The sequence below is a fragment of the Lactuca virosa genome, chromosome 7 (genome assembly GCF_052849685.1).
Source record: "Lactuca virosa cultivar CGN04683 chromosome 7, Lactuca_virosa_CGN04683_v6, whole genome shotgun sequence".
NCBI classification, from domain to species: Eukaryota; Viridiplantae; Streptophyta; class Magnoliopsida; order Asterales; family Asteraceae; genus Lactuca; species Lactuca virosa.
Genome location: NC_136432.1, coordinates 170,730,464 through 170,753,519, shown reverse-complemented (window position 1 = coordinate 170,753,519; position 23,056 = coordinate 170,730,464). Strand labels below are relative to the sequence as shown.

The window sequence follows — 23,056 nt, the reverse complement described above, 5'->3', positions numbered from 1 at the left end:
CAGGGACCAAAAGTGTAATCATAAGTCATCTTCCCCATTTAGATAACACTGCATCATACTCCAGTTGATCTTTCAACGATGACTCAAACTAGACGCGAAACCTTGAAATTGGCACATATAAACATCGACTACAATAGGTTCGCTCCGAGTACAAGCACCCGAAACCAAGTTCGGTCCAGGTTCATTGAACCGAAACCATGTTCGGTCCGAGCACAGGTTCGCTTTCGGTTCATCCCCCTTTCGTTCCATTACTTTTTTTCCAAGTGCTTTCGTTCCAAGAGCTACCAACCGAACTCAATTTCGTTCCAGGTACATACCAAAGCCATTAATACAAAAGCGAAATCAAGCATCACGATGCGAACAAAAAGTGAAACATTAGCCAAGGCGAACCACAGGTTAGTTTTCCCCTATTTCTTTCCAAGGCATTCGTTCCAAGTGAGAACCCAATCACAGGTTCGCTTTTCGTGAAAGACACAGTGAGATTCAAAGTAAGTTCAACCCAATTCACAGTCAATTTTGACTTTTCTGTTTAACTCTCGTTCTTCCGAAACTGGTTGGTCGTTCGCAGGTAGGATGTTCGTCCCAAATCTCAGTCAATTCAAACCCTTCGTTCGTTCGCAAATAGCTTAATTTTGACTTTTGTTTGACTGCAGTTTTTCCCGATTGAGTCACGATTTCATTCACAGGTTCTTGAGACGAATCTGAACTCATGTTCGTTGCGTGTCGCGGACAACAAACGTTCGCAGGTAAGCTCACAATTTTGACCATGAAATCCGATTCCGATGGCAGATGAAGGATGCGCTTCTAATACCTGTACTTTAAATTCGATTACATCATTCACAGATCAATAATTCCAATTTTGACCTTTTGCTTGACTCACAAGAACAACGGCTTAATCATCCCGATTAAAATCCAATCCTGATACCAATTGTTCTTAACATCACATCCCTGATAATAGTCATGATTCTAATTTAGATTGCAGTCCCAATATTGACTTTTTCAATTTTGACCATCGACTTGAGATACGGTACTGTTCATTCGTTCATCATCAGTTCATCATAAGAATTCGAAATTTCCATTAGATAAACACCCAATCAAGATGTGGAACAGATTAAGCAAAGGGATTCAAATACCATAATCAAATAGAATCAAAACTGATTTTGAGAATGAAATTGTTTAAAACGTTGACTCAAGAACAGAAAATCGAACATAAATGATTAAATAGAGTCTTGAATCATGATTTCAATCGGAATATGAGAACGGATTGCGAAATCGAGATGCAACAATCACAGTTTTGAGATGTGCCGATGCGTGAATCAGAACGTGCGACTATAAAGAATGACATATGGGTTTAGTTTAATGAACAAAAATCAATATACGTGGGCTCAAAACGCATGAACAGTAATCGGAAGAAACTGGGCTTAAGAACAGTTCAAAGAACAAATCAATGGGCTAAAACAAGGAAATAAAACTGTCAACATCAAACGAATGACCAGATCTAAAAATTATATGAACAGAAAAACAATACCAGATGAACACCAACAAAATATAAGTCTCCATGGCAGTTGCTTGAATAGAATTTTGATTCCATACCGCCAAAACACCAATAATCTTCAATATATGTGCAGAAAATCATCAAATCAAGAACCGAGATGACGAATGCGGAATATAAAAAACAATCAAGAATCAATCACCAACATATGCAAGTAGTCTGATAAAGGTTTTTCTTGTATTGATTATGAGATCTACAAGAACCCGCTCTGATACCAATTGATGGGAATTAATCTTTGATCGATTAGATCTTTCACAGGTAAAAGATAAAGATCAAACAAAACAAACACAATAACATAATCAACAATATGCTTATGATTCAAATATAGTCACGCCTCAGCAGAGCTCTATGAAGAACTTCCACTGTAGAGGCGAGCTAGGGTTTACAATCCTAAAAAAGAATAAAAGGCAAAGCGTATGTTTTTCAAAGACTACATGCATGCAGCTTAAATACTAAACCCTAGAGAAAAACATGCACGGTTGGACAGGCCCAAACCGGCAATCAAAATTGGGCTAAGGACCGAGCCCATGACGCAACACTATAAGCCCAACAGGACTGTTTGCTGAAACTTAATGTGAACTTCCCCGAGGAGTTGGCAATAGATATCATTTGGCACTCCTTACCCTTGTGTTATGATCAATTCCGCATGACATACCACATGAACAAGGAGGAAGTTACATTCAGCAAGCTTCAAGGACTTCTGAAGACCGCGGAAAGTGGTCTTAAAGGTAAGTGTAACGACCCAAAAATCAGGGGTAAAAATTTCATTTTTGTTACAGCTAAAACATTAATACCATTTATTTCAAACATGTCAAATCCTCATTAAGTAAAACATTTATCAGAGTTCATCCCAAAATCAATCATTGCGGAAATCATAGGTGTGTGCACTGCGATCAATCCGAGCTCTTCATTTCCAAATTGATGAAACCTGAAACCAAAGCTGTAAACCGTAAACACAAAGCTTAGTGAGTCCCCCAGAGCATACCCCATACCCACAATCCACAATCCACATACCTTTTAGCTATAAAAGCTATTTGTATCATATTTCCTACTAGCTATAAAAGCTACATATAACACATAAGCCATGCATACCAAAAACCTGTAAGGATGTCGTGGGCTCCCCCTAGGGTCTTACACCATTGTGCCATGGGCTACCCCACATGGTCTTAACCTGAGAATGCCATGGGCTACCCCACATGGTCTTATATCTAATTGCCACGGGCTCCCCCCGAGGTCTTCCATGCAAGTATCACAAAGACAACTAGCATAACACATATCACATAAACATATCATATATCACATAAATATCTACACATAACACAAATAAACCTGTAAGGATGCCGTGGGCTCCCCCAGGGTCTTACACCATTGTGCCATGGGCTACCCCACATGGTCTTTACCCAGGAATGACATGGGCTACCCCACATGGTCTTACATCCAATGCCACGGGCTCCTCCTGGGGTCTTCCATGCATTAACATACAATCACATATTAAATCACAGAATGACTAACACATTTACCCTAATAACATAATGGGCCGGCCTTGGTGCCTTAGACCCATGGGTATGGTGAGAAGACTCACCTCGAATGCAGAAGCTTCCTGAAGAATTCCTTAGTTGCTGCCCCGCCAGCCTCCCGAGCTTTATCAAGCTGAGAATGAGTCCTAAAAGCTAGATCCATAAGCTCTTCCTTGATTCTCATCTTTGCATCAAACTTCATCTTCTTGAAAATGGGTCAAACACCCCAAGAATGGACTCCATAAGCTCAAAATGCCACCATGGATGATATATGACGATTTCTAGGGTTTAGAGGGGTGGAGGCTGAAGATATTAGGGTTAGGTTATGAGATAAGGAGTTTAAATAGGGTCCAAGACCCTAAAATAGGGTTCTGATCTGACTGTAGTACGCCCATCGTACATATGGTACGCCCATCGTACATCGGGGAAAGGTAACGATAAGCCCTACACTTCTATTAAAAGTACGCCCAGCGTAATGCCTTCTTCACTAGTACGCCCAACGTACTCCTTGTGTACGCCTAACGTACTCGGCTAAGCCTGAAACTACTAAACTTCCGAAGGCCATAACTTCTTCGTTATAAATTCGTTTTCGACAATCCTTATATCCACGGAAAGGTAACGAGAAGCCCTACACTTCTATCAACTTATATCTTCCTAAATACCTTCCGAACAAAAGTCCATTTCCATAAAAACCCGAAGTGCCATTTTACCGAAATACCCCTAGGCTCCGAAACACGAACCAAACACCTGTATCACTTCTAATACATCACCCGCACCCAAAAGGGGCTAGATCTTACCTTCCCACGAGCCATAATACTTATAATGACCGACCTTCGAGCCACCGCCTCAGACTAGGAGTAAATTCGGAACAGAGTGTTACGGCTCTCCCCCACTTAAATTAGATTTCGTCCCCGAAATCATGCATCACCATTCCCGACATACCAGACAACCTGAGCAACATCGCCACAAACGCGTGAATACCACAGCGTACCCAAGCCAACTGAAACCAATCCTCATAAGCTTCCAGAATACGGAGATGAACGAATTCCTTGCAACCTGATCACACCTGCCCCATCTGAAATCTGAAGTCCCGAGATGGTCTGTCTCCTTGACAGACTGCCCTCATCGAATCATCATCGAACAGCCTTCACAAAAACCAGTCTAGATAGAATACTTCCCACTCATAATACCTTGAGGCTTACTAAAGAAAAAAAATCACCGGTCAACTGCGACTACCGAATATTCAACAATTCCACATACAGACCCCAAATCACTGAAGTCACTCCTACTCCTCTTGCTGCCACATGGGTGCTTTCTTGGAGAACACCCGGGACCTTCCTGATCCCAACTTGCCTGCCAACCATCCGGAACATCGGACACCTTCCTGATTGTTGTGCCAGATTCACACGCTCCACAGACCCACATGACCTCTGAAGGACACCTCGTCTGAAAATAATTGCTCTAGTGATACCTCTTCTCTCGACTCCTTCAATCCCTTGATCCATCCGATCTTGACAGGCTGACAACCCGTCGCCACTAAATCTGACGCAAAAACGAATGCTACAAGAACAACTGTGGTATTATATCATACCCGACCTCCCTTGACCTGTCTTTTCCTGGTTCAACATGTCGTGGTCCCATTACTTATAGAACCAATTCGAGTCACATCGTGATCGCTTGAGCTACCATCGAACCAACCCATTCATTACCCTGGTATCCTACATTTGATGCCCTTGGCATCCTTATGCTCCCAAATCCCATCTCACTGCAATAAAACCCTGCACTGAATATGCGCAAACCCCGATTCGGAATCCTTTCCGAAACGAGTCGATACCCCCGCTACTACCTCGAGATCCATAATGCACCATAACTTCTGACATCCCTTACTGGACTGATGAATAGATACCCTTAGCCGATTTCCCCGAGACTACCAGTCTCGTACCCGGTCCAACCACCACGTTCCCAAGAGATCAAATATCAGGAATACCCAGCCGTAGCCTTACTGCGCCACGTACCACTTATCCACAAGATCCTGCAACTCAACAGCCTCTACCAGTTCTGTCCCAAATTCCCATAAGCATCCGGGATCGCCCCCGGATAATCGATCGGTCAATCAGCTCTGGTCCTGATCCTAACTAAGCTATGGCTCCCCCACAACCCTGCGAACTAGCCTACCTTAGTCTAAATAACTTGGAAGAATCCATGAATGCTATGACACCCCCGCAGTCTTACAACACTCTCTACTGCTAGTGAATGCTACGGATCCCCCGCAGTCTTACAACACTTCCCACACTATCTGACCGATAGTGAATGCTACGGCTCCCCCGTAGTCTTACAACACTTTCCATACTATCCGACTGCTAGTGAATGCTACGGCTCCCCCGTAGTCTTACAACACTTTCACCCTGACATGATCACTGACCATAGCCCTATCGCTCATCTATCAATCCAAACACATCTCCACGTTGAGCGCCCACGTGGTCTATCCTCCCAACTGAACTCAAACACTGACTGGGACTCTACCTGGTTCCCTCCCCCAAAGCCTGCTATATGACATCAAACGACCCGATCCAAATGTTTAGGAGTTTCCCGAACTCCCATCCTCGATATCCTATATTCAGTCAGCCCCTAAGGCCGACTTTCCTCCCCCAAAGGGGAATGTGAGACGCATCCTCGTATTACACTCGCCTCTATCCTGGATATCTGAAGAAATATCCCCCACTTAGATTCAACTAAGTCCGTTCAACATAGGAGAATTGAAGGATTCCCAAACCCTCTCTCGTTCCAATGATCAATCTGCTGACAGCCAGTGCTTAACAAAGCTTTAACACCATGAATAACCCTTCCAAAACAACATGATTCCTGAAAACCAGCTAACACTTCTTGAATCCCAACAATGCCAATGACTCTAGCTGTTCAAACTGATATCACACTCAGATCTCAGAGTCCGAAAGCCGGATGCTTCCCACAACACTTCGGCGACCACTTCTCTCTTCCTCTGACAACCCCAAACGCCATTCCAAACATAATTGCTAAGGTTACTGGAACCTAGTCATAATTCCCTCGTTCAAGCCCTTGAACCAACCCCGAAAATGACTGGAGCAGGTGCACCCACTGCTCCTCCCCGATCGTTAGACAGTCGACCTCCTTGTCGTCCACGCAACGAAAGAGTAATGGGCTTGATCCCTATGGCCAATCCCTGATGACGTGGCCAAACCTGCTATACCTGTAACAACCCGGATCGCTGGACAGATTCCGATAACGACTTGGAGCAATCACGGTACATACGGAATTCGCTTCGCAAGATACATCCGCCCGAAGATCTCTCAAAGATTCCTTGACATGCCGAATGGAATCTGACAACCCTTGCTAACCCAGACAATAGCAGAAAACCAACCTGAGATCCAACTCATCACAATTCCCCAAGCGTTACAAATACCCGGTATCCACCAGAAATGGACGAAGATAGCATATCCACAAACATATGAAGGGTTTATGACCACCTCCTCCTGTGGTGCCCCGACCACCCTGAGAACATAACGTAGTACCTCCTTCCGATCATAATGACAGTTCAACCCTTGGAACAAAACTTCATCGCACAGTTTCTGCAAGCGTTGCACTGGATCCGACCCTACTGGCCTCTCAAATGCTGATCCAAACTCTTGGGTCTCCGCCCGAGACCCTCCAATAAATTCACCTGACCTGAACCTCTCTCATTGAGGTACTCCTAATCAATCTTCCGCCCTCGGGCTCTGGAATCCACATCATCCCAGGTCTCGCTCCCTGACCCACTCACTGGCTCAATTGGCACGACTACACTGCAATAACTGGAGCAATATCTGCTCTAAACCGAGCTACAAATTATCCCTGAGACTTGGTCTACAATCCCGAATGTGCAATCGATCGCACCATCAATCCTCGCCGCTTGATACAAGAGATCCAAGGCGAACTCAAAATCCTAGCAGTCCTTCTGCTAACTGGCTCACCATCGGAGTCGGGACCAAACCCTGGTCCTTTCCCTTGCGTGCTCATCCGCATTCTGCACAACAACTACCCCCACGATCCAATCATAATCAAAATTTCTCTTTCTTAGGTTTCTTTTATTCTCCAAGACTTTCCCCGATTCGAGTATGGATCCTGTGCTTCCAGTGGTATGGGCCCAATACTACCTTCCACACCTATCCATACTTTCCTCCGGAATCACTCCAGGTCCTCTAAGTCACCTATCCCACTGATGCGCCAAATATCCGCCAAACAGAAAGCACAATATCCACCGAAACACCTACTAGGCTTCTCCTAGGCTCCCAACCTCACCGAACCGCCCCAACTAACTCACTGGAGCATATCCTAGGATTTCGTAGGTTCTCAACCTTACCCTTCCATCAGCTGCTAAGGAACTCCCCATGATGCCAGCGATCCGCCTCCTGGATATCGTCATATCCGCTTAGTAGCTGAATCCCATCATTCAAGAGTTCCACAAAGCACAAAGCAAGCAGCATTCGTGCAGTAGCACTCCGATCCAAAGAACTATCATAGAACTTTCCATCCACATGTCGTGACTTGCGCTGTCCACATCTATCCATCCTCACTGTCGGCTGCCTTATGCATGAAAATTATACACAGAACAGGATCTAATAGACTGTCGAATAATCGACTCTACCCTAGGACCACAACTAGACGAGGAACAGGAAATAAGGCCAAGTCAATAATTCTAAGGCTGTAAGATGCTAACCGTATACAATTTTCAAAACATACACATTGCAGTTACAAATACCAATTATCATTCTCATTCCAGCATGACATCCAATATCCTCATGGCTACAAGCACCACATATCAGGCCAACCTATTGTTGACTACTCAGTACTAGCATGCAAGTTTAAAACCTCATACAGCATATAAAGGCATCTCTCCTAGCCCTAACTACCATGCGATATCCAGATTCATAATCAAATCATAACAGATAACAGATGTGGGTATTCTGGGGAAACTTACTTGAGCTCGGCTGATTGCATGCACCACACCCTTTCGTTTCTTAGAAAACTTTTCCTTGAAAATATTTTCCTTTAAAACCTTACAGATCCTCAGTTTGAGTTCAGACACACCCGAAAGTATGTCCGAATCCCTCAAACCAAGGCTCTGATACCAACTTGTAACGACCCAAAAATCAAGGGTAAAAATTTCATTTTTGTTACAACTAAATCATTGATACCATTTATTTCAAACATGTCAAATCCTCATTAAGTAAAACATTTATCAGAGTTCATCCCAAAATCAATCATTGAGGAAATCATAGGTGTGTGCACTGCGATCAATCCGAGCCCTTCATTTCCAAATTGATGAAACCTGAAACCAAAATTGTAAACCGTAAGCACAAAGCTTAGTGAGTCCCCAGAGCATACCCCACACCCACAATCCACATAACACATATCCTGTTAGCTATAAAAGCTACATGTATTACATTTCCTGCTAGCTATAAAAGCTACATATACCACATAAGCCATGCATACCAAAAACCTGTAAGGATGTCGTGGGCTCCCCCCAGGGTCTTACACCATTGTGCCATGGGCTACCCCACATGGTCTTAACCTGAGAATGCCACGGGCTACCCCACATGGTCTTATATCTAATTGCCACGGGCTCCCCCCCGGGGTCTTCCATGCAAGTATCATAAAGACAACTAGCATAACACATATCACATAAACATATTATATATCACAGAAATATCTACACATAACAGAAATAAACCTGTAAGGATGTCGTGGGCTCCTCCCAGGGTCTTACACCATTGTGCCATGGGCTACCCCACATGGTCTTTACCTAGGAATGCCTTGGGCTACCCCACATGGTATTACATCCAATGCCACAGGCTCCCCCCGGGGTCTTCCATGCATTAACATACAATCACATATCAAATCACAGAATGACTAACACATTTACCCTAATAACATAATGGGCCGGCCTTGGTGCCTTAGACCCATGGGTATGGTGAGAAGACTCACCTCGAATGTAGAAGCTTCCTGAAGAATTCCTTAGTTGCTGCCCCGCCAGCCTCCCGAGCTTTATCAAGCTGAGAATGAGTCCTAAAAGCTAGATCCATAAGCGCCTCCTTGATTCTCATCTTTGCATCAAACTTCATCTTCTTGAAAATGGGTCAAACACCCCAAAATTGGACTCCATAAGCTCAAAATGCCACCATGGATGATATATGACGATTTCTAGGGTTTAGAGGGGTGGAGGCTGAAGATATTAGGGTTAGGTTATGAGATAAGGAGTTTAAATAGGGTCCAAGACGCTAAAATAGGGTTCTGATCTGACTGGAGTACGCCCAACGTACTCCGGGGAACATTCGCGATCCTCCTGGTCAGTATGCCCATCATAGTCCAAAAGTACGCCCAGCGTAATGCCTTCTTCACTAGTACGCCCAACGTACTCCTTGTGTACGCCCAACGTACTCGACTAAGCCTGAAACTACTAAACTTTCGAAGGCCATAACTTCTTCGTTATAAATCCGTTTTAGACAATCCTTATATCCAAGGAAAGGTAACGAGAAGCCCTACACTTCTATCAACTCATATATTCCTAAATACCTTTTGAACAAAAGTCCATTTCCACAAAAACCCGAACTGCCATTTTACCGAAATACCCCTAGGCTCCGAAACACGAACCAAACACCTAGATCGCTTCCAATACATCACCCGCACCCAAAAGGGGCTATATCTTACCTTCCCAAGAGCCATAATCCTTATAATGACCGACCTTCGAGCCACCGCCTCAGACTAGGAGTCAATTCGGAACAGAGTGTTACAGTAAGTCGTTTGTTACCACTTCTACTCCTACTCCAAACTCCGCCCCTGTCTTCGCAATAGGGAAAGGTAAAGGAAAGAAGAGGAAGACCCCTTCGAAGGGTACCAAGGGTAAGACCCTTGATGGCTCCTTTTCAAGTGGAACCAAGAAAGGTTTCGTCACTCCTTCTTCTGACCCAAAAGAGGCTGAATGCTTCTATTGCCACGAAAAGTCGCATTGGAAGCGGAAGTGCCCAAAGTACCAGCAAGATATGAAGGATGGGAAAGTGAATACAACCCATGGTTGGGTTTCACTTTCCCATACTTAACATCTTGCAAGTACTTTGGGTAGTTTCACTTCCAGTGCACCTTTTCATGGCAATAGAAGCATTCAGCCTCTTTAGGGTTGGCAGAAGGAGTGACAGAACCACCTTTGGTTCTAATTGAAGAGGAGCCATCAAGAGACTTTCCTTTGGTACCCTTTGAAGAGGTCTTCTTCTTCTTCCCTTTACCTTGCTCGATGGCCAGAACAGGGGCAGTGGTAGGAGTAGGAGTGGTAACAACCGATTTACCTTTAAGACCACTTTCGGCGGTCTTTGAAAGTCCTTGAAGTTTGTTGAGTGTGACCTCCTCCTTGTTCATATGATAGGTTATTCGGAACCGATAATAACAAGTAGATAAGGAGTTCAATATGATGTCAATTGCCAACTCCTCGGGGAAGTTCACATTCAACTTCAGCAGACGGTCCACAAACCTTTGCATTTTCTGCATGTGGCCCGTGATGGGTTCACCATCTTTCATTCGGGTTGTTATCACGGAGGAGATTATTTCATATCGCTCTTGACGAGCACTCTGATGGTATCTTTCCATCAAATCCTGGTGCATCTCAAAAGGATAAAAGTCCTCATAGGACTTTTGGAGCTCGACTGTCATCGTGGCCAGCACTGTAGCACCTAGTTCCTGGTATGTATTTCCTTTATTTAAGAATTTTGCATTTTGTCTTGGGACTCGACGAGTTGGCGGCCTAACTCGTCGAGTAGAAGCGGTTTAGACCCGGGGTTTAAGTGGTGGACTCGTCGAGTCGGCGGCCGGACTCGACGAGTAGACGCTGTCTGGACAAAAACCCTAATCAGAGGGTTTGCACCCTATTTAATCATCTCATTCAGCCCCCACTCGTCCCTATTGCTCCCAGAAACCCTCCATAGTGAACCCTAATTGTGTGTGTGAAGATCTAAGGCAATTGTAGTGATTTTTGGTGGTTTTGATCAAAAGGAAGAAGGAAGAACTTAGAGGGATCAAGAGAAGACCAAAGGAGTCCTTGTTGGTTCATCATTTGTAGTCTCCAGAAGGTATAAAGTCTATACCTTGCTTGTTCTTTTGTTATATCCCTTTTTGCGGAGATTTACGGCTTTTTAGGCCATATTTTGTAACCAACCATGATTGCAAGCATGGTTGGGGGGTCAAGGCTTCGGATCTAGGACCTTGGAGGGGTCACAAGGCAGTTAGGGGTTGCTTTTGCACCCATGGAAGGCTCCATGCATCTTAAGAGCTTCTTTTTAGGCATTTTAGGCTCAAAGTCCCATGCATGCACGTAAAGTTTGTAGCTTTACGTGCTAGATCGATCTTAGGGGCATAGATCTATCATTTGGACAAGAGTTGCACTTCAGAAATTGAAGAATTAGAGCTGGACGTTATCGACTCGGCGAGTCGTTCTTGGGACTCGGCGAGTCGGAGACTTGACTCCCTTTTTCTGTTAGGGTTCGAAGGAAACCAGTTGGGTGATGTAAGAGTTTTAGAGGATCCAAAGGAGTGACCCAACGTATTGGACTTAGACTTAGACCTGGAGTTCATGGGACTCGACGAGTGCATGAACAGACTCGGCGAGTCCAATGCAATCTCCCAGCATATGAACATCAACTCGACGAGTTGTTCATACAACTCGGCGAGTCTAGGATAGGACTTGTTCTTCAGATGAAGATGAACTCGGCGAGTTGTTCATACAACTCGGCGAGTCAGATGAAGGATCATTCGATGTTCGAATAGGAGGAGAACTCGTCGAGTCATTACCTAACTCGGCGAGTAGGGACAGGAATGAGGACAATTAGATGGATAAGGACTCGACGAGTTGGCGGCCCAACTCGGCGAGTCAGGTCAGCTGGAAGTTGACTTTGGCTTGACTTTGACTAGGTCAGGGGTAAAATAGTCATTCTACCATAAGAGTAGTTATCAGACCCTGATTGAGTGTTTTGTGGGAATTATAGTCGGAGGATTTCCGGAGCAGCAGCAGCAGACAGAGAGTTCCCGCACAGATAAGCAGCTACTACTACGAGGTGAGTTACCTTCCAGTAGGGGTGGGTCTAAGGCACCAATGCCGGCCCACCAGTGGTCTACCGAGATTGCGTCCTGCGACTGTTTGAGGAGCGTTATCTGGTAGACCTGGTTCCCATACCTTTGCGGGGGAACAAGGTTATTATCGGTATGGATTGGCTAAGCCCCAATGGGGCAGTGATTGACTGTGCGCAGCAGTTGGTGCAGATCAGGACCCCAAGTGGGGGAGATCTGGTGATTCATGGCGAGAGGCCACCGCGAGGACCAGCTTTGTGTTTAGCAATGAGAGCTAGGCGTTACCTTCAGCAAAGTTGCATAGGATTTGTTGCCTATGTGATGGATACACAGGAGATGGGTAAGGCAACGGTGGGCGATGTGCCCGTGGTACGAGAGTTTGCGGACGTATTACCCGAGGAGTTGCCTGGGATACCTCCGGAGAGGCAGGTAGAGTTCAGGATTGAACTAGTCCCTGGTGCGGCTCTGATAGCCAAGGCACTGTATCGGTTGGCTCCTCCTGAGATGCAGGAGTTGTCTACACAGCTGCAGGAGCTGTTAGACAAGGGATTCATTAGACTGAGCAGTTCACCCTGGGGAGCCCCGATTCTGTTTGTGAAGAAGAAGGATGGGTCGCATCGGATGTGTATAGATTATAGGGAGCTGAATAAGGTAACGGTAAAGAACCGTTACCCACTCCCTAATATCGATGACCTCTTTGATCAGCTACAGGGTGCATCTTGGTTCTCCAAGATTGATTTGCGTTCGGGGTATCATCAGATGAGGGTCAGAGAAGAGGATGTGCAGAAGACTGCTTTCCGGACGCGCTATGGCCATTATGAGTTCGTGGTGATGCCCTTCGGGCTCACCAATGCTCCTTCCACGTTCATGGATATCATGAACCGCGTGTGCAGACCGATGTTGGATCGGTCTGTGATAGTTTTTATTGATGATATCTTGGTATATTCCAAGACGAGACAGCAGCATGAGGAACACCTACGGGAGGTTCTGGATACTTTGAGGAGGGAGAGCTTGTATGCCAAGTTCTCCAAGTGCGAGTTCTAGTTGCGCGAGGTGCAGTTCCTTGGGCATCTCGTGAACCAGGACGGGATTTCGGTTGACCCAGCAAAGGTAGAGGTCGTGATGAGGTGGGAGGTTCCGAGGTCTCCATCCGAGATTCGGAGCTTCCTGGGATTGGCAGGCTACTATCGGATATTCATTAAGGACTTCTACAAGATAGTTGTGCCCCTGATCAGGCTGACGAGGAAAGCCGTGGTCTTCCGCTGGGGGCCTGAGCAGCAGGTTGCATTCGAGACATTGAGACAAAGATTGTGTGAGGCGCCAATCTTAGCCCTACCAGAGGGCATGGAGGATTTTGTTATATACTGTGATGCGTCCATCTGGGGCTTGGGTGCAGTATTGATGCAGAGATGGCATGTTATTGCTTACGCTTCGAGGCAGCTCAAGCCTCACGAGGCGAACTACCCGACGCATGATTTAGAGCTGGGGGTTGTTGCGTTCGCCCTCAAGATTTGGCGCCATTACCTATATGGGGTTTGTTGTACTATCTACACGGACGACAAGAGCCTGAGGTATCTCATGGACCAGCCAAACCTGAATATGAGGTAGCGTCGGTGGCTTGATGTGGTAAATGATTATAACTGTGAGATCCTCTACCACCCGGGGAAGGCCAATGTGGTGGCCGACGCGCTTATCCGCAAGGCAGCGCCGATCAGGGACATCTGTATGAGGATGACAGTGGTGACTCCGTTGTTGGAGCGGATTCGGGAGGCCCAATAGGAGGCCATGAAGGAGGAACATTGGAAGAGTGAGCGGATTGTGGGACAGGTTTCCTTCTTCGACTATGATAGCCGAGGATTATTGACATTACACCGTAGGGTGTGGGTACCATACCTCGGGGGTGTGTGCCAGGTGTTGTTGGAGGAGGCGCACAAATCCCGATTCTCCATTCATCCCGGGGCGACGAAGATGTATAGAGATCTTCGTCTAGACTATTAGTGGCCCTGCATGAAGCGGGATGTAGCATGGTACGTGGAGCGGTGCTTGACCCGCAGGAAGGTCAAGGCCGAGCACCAGAGGCCACACGGCAAGATGCAGCCGTTGGATATTCCTCTGTGGAAGTGGGAAGATATTACTATGGACTTCATCACCAAACTTCCCAGGACTGCGTGGGGAGTGGGTTCCATTTGGGTCCCAGATATATTGGACCTTTTGAGGTTATAGCCCGGGTGGGCAAGGTGGCGTATAGGTTGGATCTGCCAGCCGAACTCAGTCAGATTCATAGCACCTTTCACGTCTCACAGCTGCGGAAGTGCCTGGTGGACGACTCAGCAGTGGTGCCCCTGGAGGATATTCAGGTCGATGACAGCCTGAATTACATTGAGCGACCTGTGGCGATCCTCGACCGGAAGTTGAAGGACCTGAGGAACAAGAAGATCGAGCTGGTCAAGGTGCAATGGCAGCACCGAAAGGGCTCGGAATGGACATGGGAGCCGGTGGATGAGATGATGGAGCATTATCCGGAGCTTTTCCAGGAACGAGCAGCAGACTTCGAGGACTAAGTCTAAAATAAGTGGGGGGAGATTTGTAGCACCTAGTTCCTGGTATGTATTTCCTTTATTTAAGAATTTTGCATTTTGTCTTGGGACTCGACGAGTTGGCGGCCCAACTCGACGAGTAGAAGCGGTTTAGACCCGGGGTTTAAGTGGTAGACTCGTCGAGTCGGCGGCCGGACTCGACGAGTAAACGCTGTCTGGACAAAAACCCTAATCTGAGGGTTTGCACCCTATTTAATCATCTCATTCAGCCCCCACTCGTCCCTATTGCTCCCAGAAACCCTCCATAGTGAACCCTAATTGTGTGTGTGAAGATCTAAGGCAATTGTGGTGATTTTTGGTGGTTTTGATCAAAAGGAAGAAGGAAGAACTTAGAGGGATCAAGAGAAGACCAAAGGAGTCCTTGTTGGTTCATCATTTGCAGTCTCCAGAAGGTATAAAATCTATACCTTGCTTGTTCTTTTGTTAGATCCCTTTTTGGGGAGATTTAGGGCTTTTTAGGCCATATTTTGTAACCAACCATGATTGTAAGCATGGTTGGGGGGTCAAGGCTTCGGATCTAGGACCTTGGAGGGGTCACAAGGCAGTTAGGGGTTGCTTTTGCACCCATGGAAGGCTCCATGCATCTTAAGAGCTTCTTTTGGGCATTTTAGGCTCAAAGTCCCATGCATACACGTAAATTTTGTAGCTTTACGTGCTAGATCGATCTTAGGGGCATAGATCTATCATTTGGACAAGAGTTGCACTTCAGAAATCGAAGAATTAGAGATGGACGTTATCGACTCGGCGAGTCGTTCTTGGGACTCGGCGAGTCGGAGACTTGACTCCCTTTTTCTGTTAGGGTTCGAAGGAACCCAGTTGGGTGATGTAAGTGTTTTAGAGGATCCAAAGGAGTGACCCAACGTATTGGACTTAGCCTTAGACCTGGAGTTCATGGGACTCGGCGAGTACATGAACAGACTCGGTGAGTCCAAGGCAATCTCCCAGCATATGAAGATGAACTCGACGAGTTGTTAATACAACTCAGCGAGTCTAGGATTGGACTTGTTCTTCAGATGAAGATGAACTCGGCGAGTTGTTCATACACTCGGCGAGTCGGATGAAGGATCATTCGATGTTCGAATAGGAGGAGAACTCGTCGAGTCATTGCCTAACTCGACGAGTAGGGACGGGAATGAGGACAATTAGATGGATAAGGACTCGACGAGTTGGCGGCCCAACTCGGTGAGTCAGGACAGCTGGAAGTTGAGTTTGGCTTGACTTTGACTAGGTCAGGGGTAAAATAGTCATTCTACCATAAGAGTAGTTATCAGAACCTGATTGAGTGTTTTGTGGGAATTATAGCCGGAGGATTTTCGGAGCAGCAACATCAGACAGAGAGTTCACGCACAGATCGGCTGCTATTACTACGAGGTGAGTTACCTTCCAGTAGGGGTGGGTCTAAGGCACCATTGCCGGCCCAACAGTGGGTAGTTATGTTTGAGATGATTGTCTTTGTGATAATTATCTTGGTATGTTAATGTGTTATGGTCGTGGGATATGCCTGTGTGATATGATATGTGTGTAGAAGGGATTAGTTGTCCCTACCTAGTTATGCCTGACTGTATGATTACCTCTCGTTACTGTATGTTAATGCTAGGGGGTGAAATAGTCCCCAATTACCGGTTGAAAGATACCAATGGCGTGTACCGGTTGAAAGATACCGATGATGGTTACCGGTTGAAAGATACCGATGGCAGTTACCGGTTGAAAGATACCGACGGTGTTATGTGGTATGTGGTATGATGGGGGAACTCACTAAGCTTTGTGCTTACAGTTTCAGTTTTGGTTTCAGGTACCTCTTCGTCCAAGGGGAAAGAGCCGGTGGTGTAGCAGCACATCACACACATGGTTTTCGCGTCGTATTTTCTGGGATTGTACTATGATTTTCATTGTTCCTGATGATATGGTTTTCGAGACATGATTTTATGATTTTATGAATGATGAAATAGTGACAATGTTTGGTAACCTAAATGATGATTACTTAATTTAAAATTTTTTTTGGCCTCAAATTTTGGGATGTTACAAGCACGATACATGTCACTTTAGTGACATCTCTCTCATGAGTCCTGAAGTCAGCGATCTCCTCTGGAGTAGCAGAAGACTCATCAAGTTCCTTCAGCTCCTTGTCGAGGACATATTCCTTGTCCTCATAGCGAGTGACCATGTTTATGTTCCTAATCCAATCATTAAAATTAGTCCCATCAAAGATGACTCTCCCACAAAGGTTCATGAGAGAGAAGGAGCCGGTAGAGTTTGAGCAAGAAGAAGCATTGTTGGAAGACATCTGAAAAGAAGAAAGACAAGTTTAGATTAGATATAGAATCCTTAATAAGACACCAAAATGTAATATTAAGGCTAGGACCCAACACAATTCTTTATAACTTGGAAGAGGGATGCCGTAATCCAAGCTATACAATATTTGAAGCTAGGCGAATTACGATTCACCAATTTCCACCATGAAAACGAAATGTATTATTAGGTTTTAATTGGTTTTCAAACTCCTATATTCTTTTGAGATTCATTGAACTTTTCAATGGCATGTTTCAATCTCGATTGTGCCCTTCAAGTTTTGTGACTGGGATGCCAAGGATCACAAAACAAGGTGTGAATAACCATGCAAATTTACTTGGTACTCTTAATTTTATCACCTAATCGATGCGCCGGTTAACCACACGCGCTCCACCGATCTATGATAAACCATAAGCCACCCTTTGCCAACCTTGTTAAATCCCAGTTAGCGTGCCGGTTAACCACACACGCTCCACTAACGACTTAAGCAAGGTGCAAAGTGTAATTTCATGGGTTAGCACCAAATTCACATTTTCCTAAAGTAACTAAGATTCGGAATTTATAAAACATTTAGTTACTTTATAATAATCATTGTACTTTTAATGAGAATTAAAGTCATTGTCCTACCCGTTCGGCTAACGACCCTCCATCAGTCAAGGAAGCGGTGGGTGAGAGTGGACACCCATTAAGCTGCCATTTATAGGCAACATCCTTATACCCCCCATATAGACCGGCTATGTGAATGAGGCCTACTAACGGTAAAACAACTTGATCTTATATATATATATATATATATATATATATATATATATATATATATATATATATATATATATATATTATTAACTTATAATACTGTAAAGTATAAGGGTTGAATTTTAACTTTTAAAATTCTAGGGGTTGGAACTAAAGTTTTCTAAAGTGACTTTACATGTTCCAAAACTTAATGGCAAGTTTTGTAACTATTAAAAACTTTTCAACTTCATAACTTATGAGTTAATGGTTTAATAAAATGAAGACTCTTCATTTTATGTAACTAATGTGTTCTTTAATGGACTTTAAAAGAAAAGACTTTTGGTAATCCATAACTTGAGGACAAATTATGGATTCCATTAAAACACTTAGATCAAGAATTAAACTAACAACCAATTTGCAAATAATTCCTATGACCTACCAAACTCATAAGTGTATGAACATTCATATCAACAATTTCAAGAATCATATAAACACATATAAAACTTGAAATTTTGATAATAACCATTAAAAATGGATTAGCATAATCATTACCACACCAAAAACAGGTTTTACAAGTCCAAAACAGTTTAGGGTAATGATTTTAGTCCATTTACAGCAGCAAAACTCGAAAATATGCACACAGGGCCTTCTACTCGTCTAGTGCAAGAACCTACTCGACTAGTAGGATGCTTTTACACTTGCACTTGTCGAGTCCCCCCATGGACTAGGCGAGTTCACTGCACAGTGAACAAAAAAATCGATTTTTTCAAGCATTTTGCATCAAGTATCAAGAAAACAAGCCTAGGCTTTGATACCACTGATGTGTTTTGTAATGCCCGTAGATCCGGGCTAGTCAATTTAGAGACAATGAGCATCAAAAATGAGTTTTTGATGGAGATTATTTAGAAGGAGTAATCTTAACCAAGTTGTAGAATATGTCACAAGGGTTCCGTACATATAAAGAATGCCGAAATCCGAGTTATAACGAAGAAGTTATGGCTCGTCGACGTTTCGCGACAAAACCGACACGACACTACGCGACGTAAATAGTGAATTTACGATAGATGACTTTTTGGCCTTAGTGATCTAAACAAAAGCTGTAGTATACGTTAAACCGAGAGCGTGCATAAAAAGAACACCCAAATATGACTTCGTATGAGGAAGTTATGATTTTTCTATGATTTGGCCTAGAAGTGCACGACCCGAAACTCGAATTTTAGATCGAACAGTTTTTGGCCAACGCGGCCTAAATTAGATTTGAAGATCTCATTAATAGGAACTCAACGACAAAAATACAGACGAAAACGGAGTCCGTATGTAGAAGTTATGAATTTTACGCAGACATTTAACAGTGTTGTCACCTTCTACTGTTAAATTTAAGATCAGTCGAGAATTAGCCTACGGAGTAAAAATAAAAGTTGTAGATCTTATTTTTACCTACGAGTGGATATAAAGAACATCAAAAACGGAGCTCGTATGCGAAAGTTACGGATTTTAGAAGTCGGAAGTGTGCTGTGCGAAAATGGGTGATGTGGAACAATCTTGGCCATTGCTTTCTCCCCAAGTCTTGCCACCAGATGGTGACATGTGGCACCAAGTTCAGCCATATTTCACCCTACAAATAGAACCTCTCCCACCCTTATTTTCTTCACAACTTTCCCATTCTTTCTTCTCTTTACACTCTCTCTAAACCTCCCAAAAGCTCCCTTAGCGCTAGAAGAAAGCCACGAAGCGCTCGACGGCTCCGAGAAGAAGAGCTTTTGGCTCGGAAGTCCTGCCCCTCCAGAGCCCGACTTCTAGCCAAACCCCCTCGTAGGTAAGATACGCCTACCTAATTTTTAATATAGTTTTTATTTAAATATAGTAACGTTATTAGGACCTTAAATAATTATTTGAGCTATTATTAAGGGTTATATAAGTGTCGTTATAATATCTTTTTAACTAGTCGCGGTACGGGGAATCTGGTTTAAAGGGCCGCATAGGGTTGTTGGATTTCAGAAGTGCTATATGCCAAAATGGTCCTGCCCTCCGGTTTTTTATGTCTGGCCCTGTCTGTACATAGTGTTTGGAAAATATTGTTTAAACGCTTATATAATAATAATAATGCTAAGACTAATAATTAGTCACGATAAATATTAAACTAAAATTTAGCGATAATAATGCTAGGTTTTGTCGAAGGAAAATAGAATCGTTAAAAGTGAAGCGCTGCCCGAGTTTGGAATCATCACTTTAACAAGTGAGTGCATAGTTACTTTCATGTTACACATAGATACAAAGTATTTTATATAAATTACGTGCTATGTGTGCATATTGTCTGAATACTTGCTGTCTATGCTGAAAGGAAGATTTTATATATGTTTTAAATGATTTAAACTGTATATGTATTTTATATCTACAAAATATGTTGGGTAAAACATGGGTAGATGAAATATGAATTGAATGTTGAGATAAGAGGTGATATAGACCATGAGATAAGGGTGAGAGGTGATCGCCATCCCCAAGCTCAATTTCTCAAGGATCCGAAGCCTGCTAATACCCAATCCCTGATCGCCATCCCCAACATGGGAACAATTCGAAACAAGGTGTTACAGTTTCGTACGACTAGAGTACTCCTTGTAGATCTTCAACGCAATTGCCTTTAGCTTTCCCTAGGCGTTTCTTGATTCCGCTCACCAATGTTCTGTTAGATACTTCGGTCTGGCCGTTAGCCTGGGATGCGCTACTGATGTGAACCGTTGCTCAATCCCCTTCTCAGTACACCAACTTCGGAACAGGTTTTTGGTGAACTACAATACATTGTCACTAATGAGTACCCTGGGTATTCCGAACCTTGTTATTATGTTCTTCCATAGAAATTTGATCATATGTCTTCCATTTATGCATGTTAACGATTCAGCCTCTATCCACTTGGTGAAGTAGTCAACCTCAACTACCAGGAATTTCACCTTTCCAGGAGCATCTGGGAATGGTCCAACGATCTTGATTCCCCATTGGTAGAGAGGCCACAGACTAGAAAAGATTGTCAGGGACGTCAGGGGAACCCCTTGGACTGGGGAGTAACTTGACACTCTATACATTTTCGCGTTATTTTAGACACATTTTTGTGTATGGTTGGCCAGTAGATCCCCATCCGAAGTATATTTCCTGTAAGGGCCCTTGCCCCTTCATGAGCGCCTGCTGGGTCGGCGTGTGCCTCTCGAAGTGCTTCCTTGCCCCTGGCTTCATCTATGCAATTTAGCCACAACGTCATGAACCCTTTCCGTTACAGTACTCCTTCTATGATTGTATATAATGGTGCTTTAATCCGTACTTTCCTAGCTTCTTCATAACTATCTGGCAGGATACCATGCTGTAGATACCCGACTCTCGGCGTCATCCATGTGTGTCGTGCTGGAGTTAGAGTGTGTACCTGCCACTCATCTATACTCCTCTCTTTGAGCACTTCTACCAAAACATTCTTGGATAAGTGGTCGAATCTTGTCGATGCTAACTTGCTGAGGGCGTCTTCTCTTATATTCTCCCCTCTTGGGATTTGTTTGATGATAAACTCTTTGAGAGGTTTGACAAGACTTTGCACAGTCTTTACATATTTCTCCATTCGTTTGTCTCTTGATTCAAATTGTCCATTGATCTGGTTAGCTACTAACCTTGAATCTGTCAGAGCTTTTATCATGTCTGCGCCCATCTGTCTTGTCGGTCGCAGTCCGGCGAGTAAGGCCTCATATTCGGCCTCATTATTAGAGGTATGGAAATCAAAATGGAGGGCGTAGGTTATTTCTTCCCTTTTTGGGCTTGTTAGGATCTGGCCCGCCCCTGATCTTTCTTTACTAGATGCTCTATCGGTGTATAGGATCCACATCTGGCCATCCTTTAGCTGACCGGTGCCTGATAGCTCTTTCTTCTGGGCAACTGTTATCACTTCGCCTGGAATTTTGAGGACGAAGTCTGCTAACGCCTGCCCCTTGATTCTTGTACGTGGGCAATAACTAATGTCATGTTCCCCCAGCTCGATCGCCCATTTCTCCAGTCGTCCAGACATTTCTGGCTTGAGTAGTATTTGTTTGATCAGGCAGTTTGTAAATACCTCTATCTGATGTGCTTGGAAGTAGCGCCTCAAGCATCGTGCTGCATAGATGAGTGCCATCACCAATTTTTCAAGGATGGGGTAGTTGGTTTCTGGGCCCACTGACGAAGTAGATCGGCACTTGCCTTCCTTCCCTCTCTACTACCAATTCCGAAGAGATGACTTCGTCAGAGGTTGAGAGGTACACTTTTAGCGTTTCTCCTAGAATGAGACTGGCCAGTGTGGGTAGTCTGTGTAGGGCTTCCATAATCTGATGGAGTGTTATTTCTGTTGCCGGCGTCCATGGGAAGTTGCTCTTTTCAATTCATCCTTTTAGAGTGTGGAAAAGCGGCATGGCTTTTTCCGCTGACTTGGAGATGAAACGGCTTAGAGCGGTCAAGTTACCATTTATCCCTTGGGTATCCCTCAGAGTGTGTGGGGATGGTACTTCCATCATCCCGTCCACCTTGGTTAGGTTGGGTTGTATTCCTTTCGTGGTGACATAGCATCCCAGGAATTGACCTTCCTCGACACTGAAGGTACGCTTCCCCGGGTTCAACTTCATCCTAACCTTTTCCAATGTTTTGAACGTTTCTTCCACATCATCCAGTAATCTCCTGTCGTCTGGGCTTTTTATGACCATGTCATCGACGTATACTTCAATGTTTCTTCCAATTTGGTTGGTGAAGATAGACTCGAAAAGACGTTGCTAGGTTGCTCCTGCATTCTTCAAGCCGAACGACATTTTGGTGTAGCAAAAAGCCCTATGCTCCCTATAGAAGTCTGTTTTCTCTTCATATTCTTTGCTCATCAAGATCTGGTGGTACCCCTTGTACGCATCTAGGAAGCATTTTATTCTGAAATCCTGCAGGGATTCGACTTTTTGATCAATTTCTGGTAAGCGGTAGCAATCTTTAGGCTACGCCTTGTTTAGACCGGAATAATCGATGAACATGCGCCACGTGCCGTCGTGCTTTTTAACCAAGACGAGGTTTGCAATACAGGTCGGGAAGACTGCTTCCTGGAGTATTCCCGCTTTGGTTAGTTTGGCGACCTCGACATTGATTGTCACGTTCCTGTCTTCCCCTTGAACCCGTTTTTTCTGCTTGATTTCCTTGGCACCCGGTTTGATCACGAGTTTGTGTTCTATGACCTCCCTATCTGCTCCTACCTTGTC

The 23,056-nt window shown here is 44.4% G+C and overlaps 1 protein-coding gene across 1 annotated transcript; it reads right to left on the bottom strand.

Annotated features, from left to right (window-relative positions):
* Window positions 1-676: 676 nt before the first annotated feature.
* Window positions 677-21,855, bottom strand: LOC145127310 (uncharacterized). The gene is made up of 2 exons (XM_079062526.1): window positions 21,226-21,855; window positions 677-811 (listed from the first exon to the last, which is right to left on the bottom strand). The coding sequence occupies exons 1-2, from the start codon at window positions 21,853-21,855 to the stop codon at window positions 677-679; spliced, it is 765 nt and encodes a 254-aa protein (XP_078918652.1).
* Between the last annotated feature and the right edge of the window lie 1,201 nt (window positions 21,856-23,056).